Source organism: Oryzias latipes, chromosome 24 (assembly GCF_002234675.1).
Source record: "Oryzias latipes chromosome 24, ASM223467v1".
In the NCBI taxonomy this organism is placed as follows: Eukaryota; Metazoa; Chordata; class Actinopteri; order Beloniformes; family Adrianichthyidae; genus Oryzias; species Oryzias latipes.
Window position 1 is genome coordinate 16083432 of NC_019882.2, and position 20716 is coordinate 16104147.

General features: G+C 40.8%; 1 protein-coding gene across 14 annotated transcripts in view; it reads left to right on the plus strand.

Moving 5' to 3' along the window:
• epb41l2 (erythrocyte membrane protein band 4.1 like 2) overlaps positions 1-20716 on the plus strand; it is a 46648-nt gene that overhangs the window by 23210 nt on the left and 2722 nt on the right. For 3 of the 14 annotated variants that reach the window (XM_020714532.2, XM_020714533.2, XM_020714534.2), the window contains exons 10-23: positions 289-376; positions 5453-5605; positions 5696-5793; positions 6650-6822; positions 7540-7625; positions 12734-12793; positions 14552-14719; positions 15478-15657; positions 16314-16382; positions 16684-17316; positions 18719-18847; positions 19054-19152; positions 19379-19459; positions 20478-20592. In XM_020714532.2, coding sequence (XP_020570191.1) covers positions 289-376; positions 5453-5605; positions 5696-5793; positions 6650-6822; positions 7540-7625; positions 12734-12793; positions 14552-14719; positions 15478-15657; positions 16314-16382; positions 16684-17316; positions 18719-18847; positions 19054-19152; positions 19379-19459; positions 20478-20582 — 2122 coding nt within the window. In that variant the 3' untranslated portion in view covers positions 20583-20592. Of the gene's footprint in view, positions 1-288; positions 377-5452; positions 5606-5695; positions 5794-6649; positions 6823-7539; positions 7626-9435; positions 11684-12733; positions 12794-14551; positions 14720-15477; positions 15658-16313; positions 16383-16683; positions 17317-18718; positions 18848-19053; positions 19153-19378; positions 19460-20477; positions 20593-20716 lie in introns of those variants that run through there. The other 11 variants (XM_020714536.2, XM_020714535.2, XM_020714539.2 and 8 more) reach the window with 11 other exon arrangements.

The following is a 20716-nucleotide window of genomic DNA, read 5'->3' on the forward strand; positions in this document are numbered from 1 at the left end:
TTTAGCTCCCTAAAATAGTAATAGAGGTGGGGATTTGGTGTGAAAGGACATAAACTCACATCCTTAGGCCATTATAAAGGACTAAATCGGGGAAACGCATCAACAGAAAATTACATTTCTGCCAATCTAATAGTTTCTTTTTTATGTAATCACCTTCTGATACTGATATGGTGCCGGCATTGTTGTGCATGTCTACCTGTAAGTTCCTTCCATGTAGCTCAGCTGGACTCTAAACTGATTGCTTGGTGCTGTTTGCTTGAATAACTTCTTGCCTTTCTTTCTTCAAAGGGGAATGACACCAGCACAGGCTGACATCCAGTTTTTGGAAAATGCCAAGAAGCTGTCCATGTATGGAGTGGACCTGCACCGCGCTAAGGTACAAGTGAATGAACTCCTGCTTCCTCTGCCGTCCTCTTATCTCCCCTCATCTCGATTGTTGTCGACATCTCAGGATTAGCGGGGCTTCTTTGATGTGGGGAAAGCATGCCGGTGTGTCTGCGTGTTTGTGTCCCTTCAACAGAGTGTGTCAGCTGTACAAACATTTAGGGGAGGCCGTTGCCATGGGAACGGCCACTCTCTCACTGGGATAGCAGGTCATCAGGAGACCGTGTGCATGTTTCCATTTCTGTTTGAGTACATTCTTGTGTCTCTGTGCAAAACAGATGACTAAAAAAGTAAGGTTTGGGGGGTGGACTAAAGTTAGCCGGGAAGGGGACAGGCCCTCGGAGGAGAGAGTAGAGATATCAGGAGGACATATTGATCGCAGCAATGAGAAGTTCTTTTTTTTTTTTTTTTTTTTTTTTTTTTAACTTGTCCTGTCCAACAGCTGGGCAGACAGATGAGAGCTGAGGGCCTCTTGTGTTGGACATATTTTACTTTAACAAGAGGGGTTATTAATCTTCTGACAAACCAAAGGTATGTCTGAATAAACCCCTTTTGTAATTGAGGCCAAACTTTATTAATTTCAAACATGTCTGAAAATCTTTGGTGTTGGACCGGACGGAAAAGGAAAGAGGGGAAGAAGAGAGAGGGACGTTAGAGAGAGGGGGGGTAGGGGGTGATAATAGGAGGGGAAGGGGGATAAGACCATGAAGCAGCATAAAGCAACAAGTTTACTGGTTGTTAATCATTATGGTAAGGTTCAAATGTAGAAAGAAAAAAAAAGAAAAAAAAGGGGCGGAGCCTGTCCACACACACACTCAAATGTTATAAACACACCTGCTAGCTGCAAAAATGTCCACCTGTCGACATGTACACAAAACAGATAGAGTTCACACGCATACTTATGCCTTAAAACCAACTAGTGTGAAATATTTCAGTCATTCAGTCATGCAAACTGTTAGTGCAAAGGTGAGCTAACACCAGTGCTCAGGTGAGTGTTTATGTTCTTCTAAAATGGATGGTGGAACGTGAAAAGAAGGAGGGAGAGTGCCCAGCCATCCCCACCCCAAGACCTCCACCGCAGCAGCAGCGGCAGCCGGAATCGGATTTTTTTTTTTAAATTCTATGTTGAAACAAATGTCAGGCTAAAAACATGCAGCATTATCTGAATCACACAAACAGTTTTGCTACATTTTGATGCATTACAAATGAAATGTTTACACAATGTGATTTAAGTAAGGGTTAATGGCCGACGAAGTGTGCATTATTACTTTTTAACGCACACCATGGAAGTCTGAACCGTTGCTTCCACGAAGTGCGTTAAAAAGTAATAATGCACACTTCGAAGGCCATTAACCCACTTATAACATGGTCACTTACAAAAGCAATACATATTAACCAGTTTTTAGTCCTTAATTCTTGTTTTTTCTGATTTGGATCGCTTTTCTCACAAAAAGTAAAATTTGTTACATCACATAACAAATAGTCTGCGTTGCGCCGCACCACCGCTGCAGTCAAGATTCGGCGATATATATATGCTGATATTTCCGATGGGTTAATAAAGCATCAGTTTAGATAGAAAGTTCACCTCTTACCGCTTGTTTTTGTCCAAATGATGAAGCAAAAGGTTGTTTTAAAGAAGCCGGCGCAGTGATACGAAACATTTAAGCTAGCTGACCGGAACTTCTTTTTTCACTGTGCGGTTATCAGTTTTTAATGCACACCCAGCAGCCAATCAGAATCGAGTATTCACCCGGACCATGGTATAATCAAAATGAACCTTGCTGATGTTTGTCTCAGTTGTATCATGATTGTGTTTGGACATTTGCAGTTAGTGCCCCCTAAAATGTCCATACAAGTAAAATTGTGATGCCACTAAAAAGCCCATGCAGCTAAATATCAGAGTACAAGGCACTTAAATGCATGAAACATGATGGCGATGTGAGCAAATGACATTTTTTCTTTGTAATGAATTTAAAAGCACACCAACTTTAATCATGTACAGAAGCAGAACTGCTAAATTGCATCACAGCAATTCAAAAGCGTAAACCTTTTAGTGGACACTGGCTATCTGCAGGGGAAAAATGGGCAAATCTGTATGGGGAACGCAGGTGGCCCACACAAAATCTCAAGATTGTTGACAGACTGCTTGGTGAGCCTGTAGAGCAAACTTGGTTATGCACATTTTTGTCTACGACATGCTGCAGTAACGAGTCTTAAAAGTTGAAGTCAAAGTCCCATTAGCTGTCACGCACCTAGGTGTGCAAAATTTGTTTTTCGCATTTGACCCATGCCCTGGGGGAGCGGGGAGCTGCAGACACAGCCACGCTCAGGAATTTCTTGGTGGTTTAACCCTCAAATCCAACTCCTTTTAATGTGGAGTATCAAGCAGGGAAGCACTGGATTTGAACTCACAACCTACTAGTCCCAGGGTGGACACCCTATCGCAAGGCCACTGAGCTGGCAGCAGACACTTATAACACACCCAAAGGCAAGTAAGATGAGACGCAGACGTGTTGTACAGAGTTTTCATCTTTTTATTCCCCTAAATCAGGGCTCCCCAAACTACGGCCCGCGGGCTGGCCACATGATCCAGACTCATGGAAGCATGGAAAACGGAATCCCTGGTATTGTTTCCCCACGTCAATAAAGCTTTCCCATAAAGATTTCCCCATTGTAGGATAAATGAAGTTATCTTATCTAATCTAATCTTATTTGAATTTAAATGTGAGTCGAGCTAAAAATGTTGCCACTGCAACCTCACTTTGCCCCAGTCATAGAATTTGAACTTGACTTCTGATTGGTATTGCAAATGACTGCTCATATGAGTCATTTAAGAGATTCTGCACTTACAACAGAAGTTGAATATTTAGCTAAGATTGTGCATGGACAACAGAAGCTTTATTTCTGTGAACAACCCACCGAGATTTATTTGGTCATTATTGATTTTCTAAAGGGCGGCCGTGGTGCAGCGAATGGGCGGTCAACCCATTATCATAAGACTGCAGGTTCGATTCCCGTCTTGCACGTCGAAGTGTCCTTGGGCAAGACACTGAACCCCACCTTGCCTCTGGTGGGAGGTTGGCGCCAGTGTTCGGCAGTGGAGCCGTCACCAGTGTGTGTGTGTGTGCGTGGGTGACTGGGACTGTGACTGTAAAGAGCTTTGGGCCTTCAAGAAGGTAGAAAAAGCGCTATATAAGTATACGCCATTTTACCATTTACAATATAAAATACTGTTTCTATATATTTATCAGATTATATATCAGATTGGGTTATTAATATTTGGTTATGGGTGGCTTTCAGTTTACATTTAGGCACCCCTGCTACTATCACACTTTTTATGTTTCAAACTGACCCCGGCCGCTGATCAGAAAATGGAAACGTCATGTTGCCCTCGCTTGAAAAAGTTTGGGGAGCCCTGCCCTAAATCCTGTGGACTGCGCAAGGCGCCCATGAGTGCTGCTCTTGTGAGAAGTGAGCTCTCCTTGCGTGCAGCCTGGCTGTTTGAAATGAGGAAATCGAACAATCAGAGTGTAGTTTGTGTGGGCAACTACAGGCATCTTACGGGCACTTTTGTATCACCAGCACACCCAGTGTGTGCATGCATTTGTGTGCAGTCAGTAAGGCGCCAGTACTTGCATCTTACAGTGTGACGTACAGGCATTGTATGACAGCATTACTCGTATTTCAAAAGTGCATCCAACTTACATTGGCCTTGCGATTATTTGACGACACGCTTACCACACACTCATGGCAATCATATGTTCCATTTTCATGAAGAATAAACAACAAAATAACATGAAGTGTGAAAGTGTGGTATTGCATGAGTGCCAAGGTGTGTATGTTTGCGGATGGAGTATAAAGCAAAGCAACAGAACCAAACTGAAGAGTGCATGCAGGGGGGTGGATGAGAAAGCTAATGACTGGGCGCAGAGCTGCAGCAAAAGACCTAGACATGGCAGGAAGATCAGAGTGAGAGAGCATCATGATGAGCCCTAAAAGTGGATCTTTTATTTCCATATTCTGATTACTATACACCTGCACCTGAGCAGGAGGAGGAGAAAAAGGGCAGGCGGCAGGAGCACACCCACACGGCCCAGGGACGTAACAACGTCCCCTTAAGGTGGCCGCGTGAGCCTCAAGAGAACTGCAAGACACCTGCGTTTCCTTTATAACCCTATCTATGATCCTCCATTGCCCTGTTCAACCCAAAAGCCCATATGTATCAACCCCACGTACGGGTGCATGTGACTGGGCTTGAGGCAGCTGCTTTGACTACCAGTAGTAACATTTAGAAGGAAGATCTCAGTAAACGAGACCTTTTTTGAGGGTTTGCCGAAAACTACATTTTCACCATCAGATCAGTCTTCAAAGTTCAGCACGGAAAATTCCCATAGTATTTAAACTGATCATTAGACTAGTGTTTACCATATTCCCTAAAAGAATTGTAGATACACTGCAGGATGTTAGGATTTTGAACCCTGCAGCAAACGTTGCAGCAGTTAATTAGTCAACTTTCAGCAAAAAGCAGAGACAACAGAAGACGAGCTGAAATCGGATCACATCATCTGTAACACCTCCAGCGGGCTGATGTTCCTGCTCATGACGGGTCCATATGGAAAGACTTCCTGATTACTCGAAATGTTAAGCTTTAGGCTGATAACAATCTGTCCATAGATAGACACTTAGCAGAAGCACTCGCAGAATGCGTTAGCTGGTGCAACACAAGGACAAAGCTATGATGAGTGCATGCTCCGATAAAACTGTCCATTATCTACATTTTGCTTTTTCCATTAGTCCAACAGATTTTTCCTCTGATCAATCACAGCCGTAATCAATGCAGCCTTGACAATTCCAGATGGCATTGGATTTGAAAGCGCTGTTAGTGAGTTTGTCTCCTGCTAACTGTGTTACAGTTAAACTACACAGCTTTTCTGTGGTAATCGACTCTCCGCTGATTACTTTTAAAAAATCAATTGATGTGCAATCTGATTAAGTAGGGACAAATTGGTGCAATATGCGAACATTTAACATATTTTAAAGATTTCTTCCTTTATAATTCTTTTTGCAGGATTCGGAGGGCGTGGACATCATGTTGGGTGTGTGCGCCAATGGACTCTTGGTCTACAAAGACCGACTGCGCATAAATCGTTTTGCCTGGCCCAAAATACTCAAGATTTCGTACAAAAGGAACAACTTCTACATCAAGATCCGACCAGGCGAGGTTTGTCGACGCTGATTTAACTCATTAAAAAGCAGTAACACGTGAGGGTCCAAGTCAAAAGCGGTGTCAACAAACGTCTCTGCCTTTCAGACGGAGCAGTTCGAAAGTACGGTGGGATTCAAACTCCAGAATCATCGCTCTGCCAAAAGATTGTGGAAAGTCTGCGTGGAGAATCACAGCTTCTTCAGGTAGAAAAAAAACCAAGCATTTTATTGTGAAGCACACTAAGATGGAAGTGGAACTAATACAGTATAAAGTTTAAGATGCAGAAATCGCTTAAAGATCCACAGTAAAATTGTTCCCAGTGGTCTTTTAATTATGATAATGGCGTTTTTAGCCAAAATGAAAAAATCTTTGTTGTTTTCTTGGACATAGTTTCTACAGCCCCTCACAACCCCAACCTTGCATTAGCTGTACAACAAAAATGCTGAACAATATTGGAGCTATCCAGCCGTACAGTTTAGATCCAGATTCCAGCTCAGACGAGGAAAACAAAGACATTCGTGGATCCATTTGTCTACAAGTTGGATGCATCAGGATGAAGCGGAGCGGGAAGCTTATGGCCTGCCCAGCGAAATGTGAACTTTGTTCAAACTGCTTTTTTTTTTTCTACTCCTGATTCACAACAATTTAAAAAAAATACCCTAAAATTCAATTTACATTTTCTAAATGTATGTCCTTCATAAGATATTCCTTTATTAGTCCCACGATGGAGAAATTTCCTTTTCATCATCAGTACCACAAGAACATGTTAAAAACTCAATTTTTATCGTAGTGGGTCTTTGAACAGGGTAACTTGCTCCATTGCTTTTAGCTAAATGTCTGTTGCTTGAGGCAAATGATAAAACTTACTGGTGTATTCACTTGCTTTGTTTTAGCACACCTGGACATATATGTATGACTGGAATGTAAATCTTTAATGTCTTGTTCAAGGAAGACTCCTATAGAAACACTTTTTTCATTTTTTACTTGCACAATAGAAGTTAGTTTTAAAATAGAATTTTACAGACAATGATAGTGAAGCTGTGGATTCTCTGTGTTTAGGTTAAATGCACCAGAACCTCCAACTAAGGCCCGCTTCCTGACTCTGGGTTCCAAGTTCCGCTACAGCGGGCGCACTCAGGCCCAGACCCGCATGGCCAGCTCTCTCATAGACCGACCTGCTCCCAATTTTGAACGTACATCATCGAAACGCATCAGCCGCAGTTTGGATGGAGGTAATCCAAGCGTGTAACATGGAACGAAACAGGAAGCTTTTACGCTTGTGTTACAGTAAACGAGCTGAACGAAAAAGATTGGGAGACAGTTTGTGTGTCCGAGATTTCACAGGGTTTTATGTCAGGATCAGTTTCTGGACAGATCTAAAACTCTGTGTTTGACCAGATACAGGAAATGGCTACAACATATGTTTTCTGTCATGCTGTTAACAGAGGGAAAAAGAAACAAGAGTTTGTGTATCCAAAACAAAGATTTGCTTGATGTCTGTAGTGTTTTCTCTGTAGAAATGTGAGTTTTAATTTACATTAGACACTGTTTGGCAAAAAAGCAACCCATAGAGGTAATATAGTTAAGGTTTGTTTTTTTTGCTTATTTGTTTGCATTTTGGTTTATTAATCACACTTTTTGTTGTTGCCTACCCCAGTTTCAGATGTGACACACTTTTCCACCATCTGGTAGTGACCCCTGCTGGACAGATTTGTCTACTGCAGGCACAAAACTCTAATTTTTTTAAACAAGTTTATAAAGCTGAGTATTTTAATCAAAGATCAAATATTAGACTGGAACGTTTTAGGTGAAACTCCCACATTCATGTTAAATCCTTTACAGTCTAGAGCTCACAGTAACTTTTTACAGAAGGTCTCACTGTGAGATCTGACTTGAAAGTTGACTGTTAAACAAACCTCTGACTGCACCGTAACCTTCTCATTCCTTAGCACCAGTAATCAGCATCACTGAGGCTGGCAGGGATACGACCGAGAACGGACATGACCCCAACCTGGAGCTTCAGTCTGACTCAAAGGTGTGTATAGCTTCTTATATTAATTAGACCATACTAGAAAATAATGTCTAAACCAAAGTAATAAAGAAAAGTCTCTGTTTTAGCAATGTGTTTCAACAAAACCGTGATATTACATAATAACAGCAGTTACTGTGTTAAATCAACAATCCTCATGTGTAAAGAGAAATGAGGTTCTGTATTATTTCTAGTTTTGTACACTGATAAATGTAAAGCTTGCTGTGAATAATGTCCAGTTTTTAACTTTATCCAGCTCTTCAAAATGTAGCACATAAGTAAACGTTTAAATATAAAAAGCGTATAAATGTGTAAACAGCAGCAAAATCCTCAACCAGATATTACACAGATTTAACAGCTGACTGGTTCTACACAGGTTTTCTGCCTAAAACATGGGTTTTTGGTCGCAACATAGTAGGATGTAAGTAATCACATGTTAAAAAACACAGTAGATACAAAGTTTGACCAAAGTCAATTCAGCTTTTTCTGTCACATTTGGCACATTGTGATTGTTATTTTTCATATTCAGTAGATCAAATGCAGTACGCTCTTAACACAAATCGAATAGAAGTTGCTAAAAAATATAAAATGCTGTAATATGTTAAGTGTTTTAACTGTTTTAAGTGCTTTAATCATTAAAAAAAGGTTTGTGCAGCAGTTGAGGAGTGGAGAAGTTGGATGGCTAACCCAGGACAGATGGCTCATCTGTTTGGAGACTGAACAAATTGCTTTAAAAGGAAAAATAGAGCTTTACTTGACTTGTTGGAAGTTTATAATCAAACATTTAAAAATTGAGTTGAAACCAATACTTATTTGGTTTCTATGTACTTTGATTTTTTTTTAATCCTCAGTAAAGAATTTTTTCTTCTTTTTTTCCAGAAAAGCTTGAAAAACCTACTAGTTTGGGGCATTATATTTCATTTATTGTATTTTATTTTACTGCATCTTGTGTATTGTATTCTTTCCAGGCTAATTTGAGCAGTTTTTCTTTTTTTTTAAACTAGAATTTGTAGGATTATTTAATTTGTTTCTGGCATTCCAAAGCACTTTGGTGATGGTTTAAAGTGCTACGGAAATACAGTTCATTTATTTATTCAAAATGTTGGCAACAACATTTTAAGATCAGTCACTGAGGTCACGGCGTGTTCCGCTAGAATAGAAGAATAAAAGGTGGGAGCGACGGTAGGGAGTATGGCAAGGCCAACTATTTTTGTTTTTTTTAATTCTTACCAATGAATTTAGCTTTATCCTCTGGGCTCGATAACCTAGATATTATGCTCCATTAACCACTACTTTGAGTTCATCCAGGGCATAGGAGTAAGCTCTGAGTATTCTTTATCGCATGATTCCTGCCCCACTGTCTTTTCCTGGCCTCCACCTTTCCCTCATCATTTTCCAGCACTTTTGGGTCGTCTGTCACTGGTGATCCCCTGTTGACACTTTTACTGCAAACAGCTGTTCCCACTGTACTCTGCACTAGGCTGAACCCTGCTATGCTCACTTTTCAGCTAAATTGTAGTGTTTGTGCACTGACTAATCTTTTTGTCTTTTTCCCTCTCTCTTTTTTCCTTCACACACACTCCTTTTGATTTGCTATCCGCACATTCCTCCTGCATGGTGTTGTCACCTTTTGTTTTGTCATCTCATGGCATGAATAATGGCACATGGCATTGGCTACACTTGATTTCTCATGGCTCAATTCTCTGTGTGCTCGGCTTGTATTTCTGCCCCTCTTTTTTTTTAATTCTTCCTTTTTTATTTTTATTTCTCCTATAATCTTCTGTCTTTCTTTTCACCTTCACTTCTCACCCACCAGTCTATTTTCATGTTCCCTCTCTCCTTCTCCTCCTCATCATCACTTTCATCTATCCCCCCCTCCCTCGACTCCATCTCCGAGTTTGACCGCGGGCTTTCAGACATCTCTGAAGATGACGATGGTATTGGCGGCGCGGAAACGCCTCACGTGCTGTGGGCCCTTCCCTCCAACACCCTCTCCTTTTTCTCAGATCAGCAGCCGGCTGATCTTGGACACCTCGCTCAGAGTCCTTCATCCCCCCACCCAGCCACCTCTTCTAACACATGCGCTTCAGAGCTCCTGAAATTTGAGGAGGCCTGCAAAGTTGAAACCAGAAAAGCAGCTGCAAATTGGCAGGGGTGGCCCTATCTGAAGGGAGTGGTTAAATGTGCCTCTTTTATCTTGTCTTTTCTCAGTGTTTTGGGAAGGAACGGAAGCAGGTGTTTGCCCACAAAGCTCCGTTCAGGATTAACCAAGAAACTGATCATTCTGTCTCCTGCTTTGTGGCAGCAGCTGTGGCCACCAGCTGCAACACTAGCTAAAATGTCAGGGACCAAATGTACGTTTCTAAACATGGGTACTTCTAAAATACGCCAACTTTTTAGGGGTTTTGCTTCTAAGTGGAGCAATTTTGTTGGTTTTCTGACCAAATATTTCACTCCGGCACTCACTAAATTCTTTGCTGCTCTTCCTTCACACTTGACACAACTGGGTTTGCCCCCAGTTTCATCAGCCCCCTCAGCCATCTCCTCCTTCGCTTCCATCTCTTCTCTCTCCGCTACATCTCGTGCCTCTCTTCATTCTCTGACCGCCTTTTCCTGTTCTAACCTCACCGCATCTCTGCAACGCTTTCTCCTCAACCCCTCCCCTCTCTTCCTCCCCTGCCTCCTAGTGCTCTTCCTCCTCGCCGTGATGCTGACAGCAAGCCAGTCTCTGGTCTTAGCCCTGATTTTAGCCACGCCCCTCGGTCTGACTCTGTGTTATTTCGAGAACGCCATGTCCAGTAAAAGAAAAGGAATGCTGCCGGTGACGGCTGATGGCCAGTCTGACAAGCATGGAGCCTCACCTTTGACCCCTCCTCACATCAGGCACCACGCAGATGCAACCTGGATGCAGGAGATGTGCGACCCCGCAGCATAAATCCACACTCGTTCAATTTAATCGTTCAATTTCTTTATCGTAATTAATTTTGTCACCTGTGACATATTTGTATATCCTTTCTTCTGTGTTAGCGTTAGAATAAAGAAGATTGATATTTAGAAGAAAATAAGTAATATGAAGTTAGAATAACGCTTTATTGTTAACATTTGTAAGATATATTTAAAATGGAACATTTCGTATTATTAGTTGAGCATCTCACGCTGCTTTTAGAAGGCATCTTTTATGTTTGCGCTGTATATTAGCGCACTACATTGGGTTTAATAAGTCATTTATAGACATGCTAATTCCTTTTTACCTGACTTTCACATCTTCTCTTCATGCAAAGTTGTGCCACACAGGTTAAGCTTCTCATAAAGAAATCCCGGTTAACACCAGAGATTGATGTACAGAAAAGTACATTCTTAAACACAGGTGGAAAGCCTAAAAAATAGCTGCAAATAGGTAAAGTTTATAGGTAAAGATTATATGTTTATAGATAAACATGCAAAATTTAATTAAATTAGCTGCCAAGTTGCTATTAAGATGTGGAAGTGAATCTTGACTGACTCAGTCCTTTTGGAAAATTGGAAAGCAGACGTTTGTGCAAACTTGCTGCACCAGTTCCAGCTCTGTCGGGAGCAATTAGCTAAAATAAGAGAATATTGTGAGTGGTTTAATTAGTTCTAGCAACAACAATCATGCTAAATGAAGCACTTCTGCCAAAATACATGTATTTTATTATTACTTACTACTCGCGGCGTTCTTCTAAACTGAGTGGAAACATCTGGTTTCAACTATTGCAACCCCATCAAATACATGGTAGTTTAATGATATTGCATTTGAACATATTTATTCATAAATATCAGGGATAAAATCATATATTAAGCTCCTACCAAGTTAAGTTCATACCTGAGAAAATCTAATCTTATAGAAATATTGTATCTATACCCCCAATCCTGACTGAGCTTTAGATTTCTTGTCATTTTTAATAGTGCGGTTTTTTTTATTTCATCTGAGCTGTTCATGAAAAGAAATTTTTTTTAAATCAGAAATATTTGTCCACGGCTGAAAAAACGTCATTATAGGAGCTGGTTCTCCACTATCTTAACTTAATTGGCCAAAGGCAACAAGATTAATGAGGCTTCCCAACACTGAAGTTACTGGAGAGGAACCTTCCCGTTATCCATGCCATTGTTCTTTTTCTTCATTCCTCCATCCTTTTATTCTGACTCCCATCACCCTGACTACCACTTTCAAGGTCAAAGAGGCGGACTTGAGCCCCGTTAAAGTGGAAGCCATGCCCTCCCAGGTTTGTGGGGCCTGTCCTTACCCAGCATGCTTTACAGATTGAAGTTAACTTCAATGTTGGAGAATTGTAGCTGAGTTGTTAAGGTTTGCAGTAAATAGTTTCATGGTTTCAGCATCTTCTTGTTTGTACTAAGTGGGAATTTTGCCAAGGATTCACGTGTTTCACCTCCTGTGTGGGTTTTAATCTGAGTAGAACAGTAGTTTAGTCTCTCCTCGAGGATCTTCTTGCATAGAAAAAGATGTGGAAATCCTTTTCCAACTTAAGCACTCTCTCAGGTTCATACACTTATTCCTCAGCTAAGCGTCTACTGGTCTGTCAATCCTTTTCATTGCTTGTGTTGGTTGGTTTGATGGTTGAAGCTGCCCTAATACGATCACATCAAGCTCATTTGGAATGATTATCCATAAAAAATCACATGTATTCAAATGAACAAACTGAGGAATACTTTCATTTGTATTGGCGTGCTGATAATAACAGTTGTTCTCTTAAGGGCAAGTTCATCCAGATTTTACATTAATTTATAGGTTTTTAACTTTTTAATTTCTACATTTTCAGCTCCTGTCAGTTAATTCATGCTCATGTTTCCTGAAAGTGTATTTGGGTTGATGTGCATGCCTGTTGTGGTGCATTGAATCCTTAAAAGTGTGTGCATGTGTTGACATGGGTACAAACACCATAAACATTTCATTTCGGAGTGATCATTACCCAAAGTGCAGTTTGTGCTCGTACCCATCTCCCTATCCTGATTGGTTGGGGACATGTTGATTCACAAATCTTTATAAGGATTTATTTTTCATTTCTTTAGGTTATTTTTTGCATTTGTTATGGTTTTAATTTCCTAATTTTTCTTTATTTATGTCTGCCTTCCAGAGCCAAATGAGAGTGCATGGGGACAATATTTATGTGAGGCACAGTAATTTAATGTTGGAGGTTTGTACTGGCGCCGTCTGATGGTTGAAATTAAACGTTTCTTACTCTGATGCCATCAGAACTACCAGCTCCTCTGTACTGTACTGTACAGATTGCTGCCCTCTCGCACTCTCAGGCTCTGCGTGCATGATTCTGTTTATTCTTCTGTTTTTATGCTTATTGATGACTTTTATTTTTTAATGTTGTGTTCATTTGCTTGATTTTCAAAAAGCAGCTGTTCTTGTTTGAATACATTCGACTAATGCAAATTCAAATGGATCCAATGGCCTTTAAATTAGATAGTTCTGTAAATGACTACGGTAGATCCATAAAGCTTTTAACCTCTCCGTCTGCCCCTTATCCCCTTTTTGCAGAACTGCAGACAGCAAGAGCACAAAAAAGGTGGAGAGTAGATGGGAGAATAAATGCGCCCTAATCATGAAGTGATTAAACTTGTGTTTATATGAACCAGTACAACACTAGAGCCCTTTTGCATAACCTCAATCTGTATTTTATGATTGGAATTAGCATTATTCAGTAAACAGAGTTGAACCGCTCAAATAAATAAAGAGTAGGGAGTCAAGAGTGGTAACTCCTTTGCAAGATGATACTAAGGCTGAAGTTGGTTTTTGAAAGCCAAATTTCAACCTCAACTGGACACATTTACCAGAGAAAAGCTTGAAAACTGTCAGGTTTAGGTATGTTCTCAATGGCTGCTTTGTGAAAATGAAAGTTAGTGTTGGTAAGTGCATGCTCTGTGCATTATGAATGCTGATATTTTTGTTTGGAAGGGGGGGGGTCACACTGATTATTGCCAGGAGGAGGTATCTAACGTGACTAACTCAGCCTGCCTAACCCACACAAGGAGCTGCGTTTGACTTTTTTTTTTTGGTGATTGTCTGTCACTTTTCCAAGAGGTGTGGTTTGATTGTATAACATACTAAAACACCTGGGTGTGCAATGTGGAGCCGATGGGGGGGGGGGCCTTGTTCGCATGAAGCTGGTTTACTTTACTACTGAAAAGTATTTAATGGATTAAATATACCTTTAAATCAACCTGTTTACCTTTTGGACCAATGCATATCTAATAAATAAAGAACAACAAGCATAATAAAAAAAAAACAATAAAAGCCCTGACAGGAATATGTCTACAGCTAAAAAGAAGAAGAACAATACTAGAGTTGATGGGATGTGAATACAGAACAAAACATGACAATCGGCTCCATGTTGTGCAGTCTGCCTGCAGTTTCTGACCTCATTCAAGTGGAAAATCCTGAACAAGATGGAGGGCGCTGTTTCACTGAAGCCTTTTGCTACACATTTATGGCTCCCAGCAGCACAGAATTGAAATCACAAGAAATGCCAAATGAATGCAGCTTTTCTTTCAGCTTGAAAAAAAGGGCTTTTGTGAAGCACAGTCTCCATCCTGTTTCCCTCCAGATTGACAGGCGAATGTTTATTTGAAGAATGCCCTTCCTCCTCATCCTTCTCTCCTTTTGTCGTGCCTCCTTCCTCTCCCTGTTCCATTTCATTTTTCTGTTGTTTTTTGTTTCATTTTCCATCATTTCTATTTGCCTCCGTTTTTTTATACGTTCTCCTTGGTTGTGTTTTCTTTATTAAACCTGTAACATTTTTGCCATTTCTTTGCGTCTGTCCTTTCCTTAATTCTTCCTTCTCTTCTGTCCCTCCCGTCTTCCTCACCACATCATACTTTTCCAACCCCTCTCATTCTGCTTGCTCCTTTACCCAATCCCCATTCTTCCCCACCTCCCCAATTAGGACCATGATAAGACCCAAGAAGAGGTTCTGAAACACCAAGCTAGCATTAGCCAGCTCAAACGCTCCTTTATGGAGGCGCCACCCCCCTCTCCTCCCCAGCCCAGCCAGTGGGAGAAACGTCTCACCTCCTCTCCTGCTTCAACGATACGCATTCAGCAGCAACAAGTGGTACGTCTGCCTGGATGTTTTTCAGTCCACAAGACACAATAGCTGGTGTTTTGTCCACGCCAATGGAATGAAGAGAATGTATGTTTCATGCTGAAACGATAATCAATTAAACGATTTTCTTTACAGGGAAAATCGGACTCCTCTGCATTTGATTATTTTAAAGCTTTTTTCTTTTAAGGTTTAATGCTTTCTTTTTTCTTTATTTGATGTAATGGAGGCTCTTTTCAAGCTTTAAGTACCAAACTATTGAAAGTAAAATATAAAAGTCTGTGTTCTGATCTGCATGTGTTAATGTTTTATCTGAACCATTTTAAGGTTAAATCAAGATATAATCTTTACAATCAACTTATTAAGTTATTTCTGCTTGAATCAAAATCAAGCAGCAATCCAGTTTATTGCAAAAAAAAGTCCAATTTAATTACCAAAACCACAAATAGAGACTTTTTCCCCTCAAAATTTAGATCATAAGTTTAGTATAAATGATTTGTGATCTTTGAAAGCTTCTGTTTAGTTTCTGGAGAGAAAACCTAAATTCTCAGTGTAAGAGAACTTTATCAGTGGAGGAAACTCTGTGGTTGAATGTGTCTGTTTTGCACTCGTCTCTCCTGATAACGCTCACACCGCGGGTCTGATTTCCACAGTGTTAGCCGTGTTGTTCCTGTGTTTACCTGCAAAGAGTAACCGCTCTTCTCCTTTGTTTTCCTTTCCTCGCTTTTGTTCCGTTTTTACCCCGTGCATCTGTGTGTGCGACGCTGTAGAGTCTGGAAGAGGAGATAGCTTCTGTGCTTCTCAGCAGACACGCTGGCCTTTCAGCTTCTGAAGCTTCCTGCAGTATCCCTGACCTGACACTAGATGCTGCTGTAACCACAAGCTCTGCTGCTACTCCTGAGCCACTAGAGCTTCTTCTTTCCATACCTCCCACACTCTCTTCCACTGAGGTGCTTCAGCTGCTGCTGAACATTTAGGAGTCCGTTTGCTTGTAATTCCAAACCCTTTCTTCATGGTAAAACGTTGTGGTTTTTTCTGCTCTTAGTCCATAAGCTTAAAAGTGAAGTGACTTGCCAGATGTTTCCCATAATGCCTGCTGCAAATGATGCATGAGAGGTGTTAAATTATTATTCAGTTTTTGCATCCTAAGTAACTTGTTATGCAGTTCATGTACTAACAGGTGGCATGAGGTTTGCCGGATCATTTTTAATCGCTGCATTCTGTGTGAAAGAACGGCAGCAGTGCTTCCCTCCAAAAGAAATGGGGAGCCATGTAATGCGCTCATTCTGTGCCATTACAATGGAGCTTTTAATGATGTCTCTAAAAGGCTCTGCTGACTTCAACGCCGTCTTTTCTTTTGCCTTTTGTGTGGGTGAAGATGAGCTTTTTCTTTTATTGATGGGATATTCTCATCAATCCGTCTGTTGTTTCCTGCAGCCTCCTCTCATCTTTTACCTCTTTGCCTGCTGCAGTGACCTCTAACTGTGTGGAAATTGACTTGACGGTGCATGAAAAACACTCCAGCAGGCAGGGGCCAATACTAATACTGATTGTGTTTCTGTTGGTGTGTGACTGTTAACGCCACGGTTACCTCTCCGCCATGCAGGTCAGCGTGCCGCAAATGGAAACTGCTTCAGCCGATAACGCCATCTCTGATACCAAAGAGCCTGCAAAGGTGGTGTTAACACCCTTTAATAGCTCATCCGCCCTCCATAACCCATCACTTCCTTCATGTCTTTGTTTCTGTCAGCTTGATGTTTTGTCTTCCTACTTTGCTCCATTTCTACACGTCATTTTGTTAAAACTATGTTCCAATGTTGCTTTTGTATTTTTAATCTGGTTACAGTTTTTGTTCAATGATCATGTTCTGCTTGTTTTCTTTTTGTTTTTTTATCCCATGTGTTTGTTGTGTATGTGTATGTGTGGTTTCCTACCATGTCTGCTCATTGTGTATGCATGCCTGTGTGTGTGTGTAGACAACAGAAGTTGAAATCGAGGAAACTGTTGTCATCCAGGAGGTTTCCAAAGCAACCAAAGCTGGCAATGTGACAGTTACGAGCAACTCTCCTGTTGGCCCGCCTGCGGAGCAGGAAAGCAGCGAGCAGAAAGTGAGATCTGATGAAGAAGTGGTTGTAGTGGAAGAAGAAAACCAGACAAGGCAGGAGAGCGTTTCATCCGAGAGCGAGAGTGAGGAAGAGGCAGAGTACCACCCAAATGTTACCACATCTATCTCTAACACACAAATACCTGAGGAGAAGGAAGAGGAGGACAAGCTGGAGGAAGAGGTGGAAAAGGTGGAGCCGGAAGTTCTGGCTGCACCTGCACCTTCCCTTCCAGCTGAGATCAGCCAGCCCGCAGAGGAAACCCCTCAAGAAGAGGAGGAGCCCAGGAAGGAAACGGAGGAGGGAATGAAGGACGAAGTGGAGGAAAAACAAGACGATCCAGAAACGGAGGAAAGCACAGATGATCCAATGTTGACACCTGATGAAACTCCAAAGAGTTTTGTCCCACCTGAAGTAGAGGAGGAGGAGCAGGAGGAACCTAAAGTGAACGGCGAGGCCTCGGCGGTTGACGCAGAACCCCGGCCGCATGGTATTTGTTGCTCTGAGGTAAAGTCTCCTCTGGGTGGACTGCAGAGCTTTCCTGGGGTCTGGTCCTTCCTCTGAGCTGTAGAATCTCCCGCCTTTTCCCTGCTGCTTTCCACGACGCCATTTCCCTTCCTGCTTGTGTACACATTTAAGCCCCATGTACATTCTCACACTCATGGTTATCCAGAGACAACCTGATAAAAAAACAAACACGGAGCTCCTCTAGAAGTACAGAAAAAGTATTTGATCACAGGTGTGTTGGTGTCTGTAAAATCCTTTAGTGTCAAATCTTCATCCAAACATCGCTTGTTTGTCAACCATCATCACACATCAAGGTTATTTCCTGTGAGGTGGTGTGTTGCTGCTTTCTCCTTCACATGGTGTCTGTGTGTTGTGAAGTTAATGGGGCCTAAGTTGGAAATGCATGATGCGTCTTCTGCTTTGCAAGATAGTTTTTTTCTTCGTTTTTTGTTTTTTTTATTTTTTTTTTACCTGTGTGTGTGTTTGCTTCTGTGCCCTTTTTGTGTTTGGCAGTGATGCTTTGCTTCATATTTATGGGAATCTGCATTGTTCCCCATTGGAAATGCCACCCACTCATCTAAATGTCATCTTGTTTACATTTCAATAGCTGTTTTGTTTGCTCAGTCATTTGAGTCCAGCTGGTTTTATCAGCTCATGTTTTATGCATGTTTATGCTCTGTTGCTGTTTTGAGTTTCACGTTGATGCCAAAGAATTTTCCGTAGTTTCAAAGCTGCAGTAGCTCTTTTTGCCGTTTCCCTGCAACTCGTAGACGGACCTTTGCTTCTCTTGCATGGTGTTGCTCGGGTTTTGGAACTCGTCTGCATGGATGTCGCCGCATGCCATTTTTATACGGCTCCAGCTGCAGCTGCCTGGCTCTAAATCACCTCATTTTGGTTCATGTGGATCAAAGGTCATTATGGCTGAGGTTCAAAATAACGAATCAAATTGAATTAATCTTTACAAAAAAAGCTATTTGTCAAATCCTTGGATTTATGTAAATTTAAAGTATTTAAAAATTTTCAGACTACAGACTGCTTCTCTTGTTAGTAATTCCTGTAAAAACTCATCACTTTTTAAAATAAAGGGCCTCTTTTATTTAGGTTAAATCAAAATTGGTTTTGGCTAGACCCTTGACCAAATTGTATATTTAAAAGATTTGTGTTGAATTGGAAAAAGAATCAATTTGTGTACTGTAATTAAATGGAATTGATAGTTTTGTCCTGTCGTTGTTTGTAACATGGATAAAACTTGAACTATAAGAGTCAAAATTCAGTTCCGTTAGAGGTGATTTACCGTCAAAGCAAGCTCAAAATAGAAGTTTTTGTCTCCAAAGTCATCTCAGATTTCATGTGTTAACGTATTTTTCCTTCCTCCTCGCTCTCGTCTCTCCTCCCTCCCCAGCTGCCCGTGGTAAAGACAGAAATGGTGACTATCTCTGACACGTTTGCAGCCCAGAAAACTGAGATAGCCACAAAAGAAGTGCCCATTGTACACACAGAAACCAAGACCATCACATACGAGGCTGCACAGGTGCGCAACTTAGATCCACAGGAAGTCTTCATCTCTGTCTGCATTTCATTTCTCTTTATTTTTGACCCAATTATGCAGAATTTACCTGATCGAAAACCGACATTTTGGATTCCAAAATGCTTTCTTTTTACCAGCAGTGCATGGTGCCAGCACTCCCTCCTGTTTCTCAATCATTATATTTATAAATGTGTTTTTTTGCTGTTCAGTTGGATGGAAACGGTGAGGGAGAACCTGGAGTGTTGATGACTGCTCAGACCATCACCTCTGAGTCTTTGTGTACGACCACAACTACACACATCACCAAGGTACAGTGACTTTTATAGTAAACCGCTGCCACAATTTAACATCTTAATATTTCATCTCTTCTGCCTTTGGATATTTTTACACAACAGATTCTTGTTTTTTGTTTAAAAACAGTTTTAAGCCCCTTTTCTTTAAGAACTTTGATTTGAATCACCAGCATGTTCATAAAGTTGCGAAATAACTAAATAGCATGTGATGCGAGTCGTCATGTTTCCCGCTTTGTTTCAGACATTAAAGGGCGGTCTTTCCGAGACGAGGATTGAGAAACGCATCGTCATCACCGGAGACTGTGACATCGATCACGACCAGGTTTGTGTTCAGACTAAATTATAGCAAAAAGACTCTTTTGATACTTATTCACTGTAGTTTTGCCCAGTTTGCTCTCTTAGATTAAACAAAAAAACAATAACGGAGAATTGGCTTTCTGTAGTTTCTGAAATCAGAAGAAAAAAGAAAAGTCTGGTGACATGTCCACCATGTTGCTCACAGTCTGAATGACCAGTATTTTCAAATTTGCATGTCGAAACGATCTCCTAACCCTTTTTTTTTATCATAAATCTGAAATTCTTTTTTTCTATTTACAAACACTCATCTAGTTAATTTATTTCACATTTCATGTTTTTTACCAAAACAAAACATAAAAATGTAGATTTCTTTTATTTAAACTTGGGCCAGTGTCGCGTTCTGTTTTTGTATTTAGTAGATCTTCTTTCCTATTAAGTACATCTATTATTAGCCACACTGGTCTGTTTCTCAGCCTGCATTGTTACAAAATTAGAAACGAAAAACTCCTGTGATTCCTAAACACACTCTGATCTGCAGCAGAACTGATGAAATAAATTCAAAAACATGCTCAATGTTTTAAATAGATGAGTGACTATATCTTGTTTATCATATTTCTTTTAACTTTTGCCACAGACAAACAAACGTTTGCAGATTAAAAATGCATGTTGCCACCCCAGACATAATGTTACCTGTTTTCTGTTTAGTTTTGCATGAACTTATTTTGTTTTTTTAATTTCTTGTCTGATTTGTTTTACACAAATTCCGATTTGTGTTGCACTGTTGAATATGTTTTCCCTGAGCTGAAGCCATTTTACTGACAGTCATGCTGTTTGATGTACTGTAAGCAAAAAAGCAACAAAAAAAAGTAAAATGGCTCACTAACAGTATATATATCCAGCATTTTTACCATTTTTCAGTTCTGCTTCTTATTTCAAATTTTTTCGGTTAACTCCATCTTCCCCTTCCCTCCGCTCCCCTCCCTTCCCTCGTCTGCCTGCCGTGCTCGGTGCTGCCACTCTGTGGTCACCCCTGGGTACTGCAGGCATTGGCACAGGCCATTAAGGAGGCCAAAGAGCAACATCCTGACATGTCTGTTACCAGAGTGGTGGTTCATAAAGAAACTGAACTGGCTGAGGAAGAGGATTGACTGATCTCAGGTAACAGTAGTGATGCTTGTTATCGTCAACACTTGAAGGAGTTTAATTCATTAAGGCAAAAAGTTTAAACCAGAGAAATGAAGTGAATAAGCTTATGTGGGTAGACGAGTTTTGAATGAAAGTG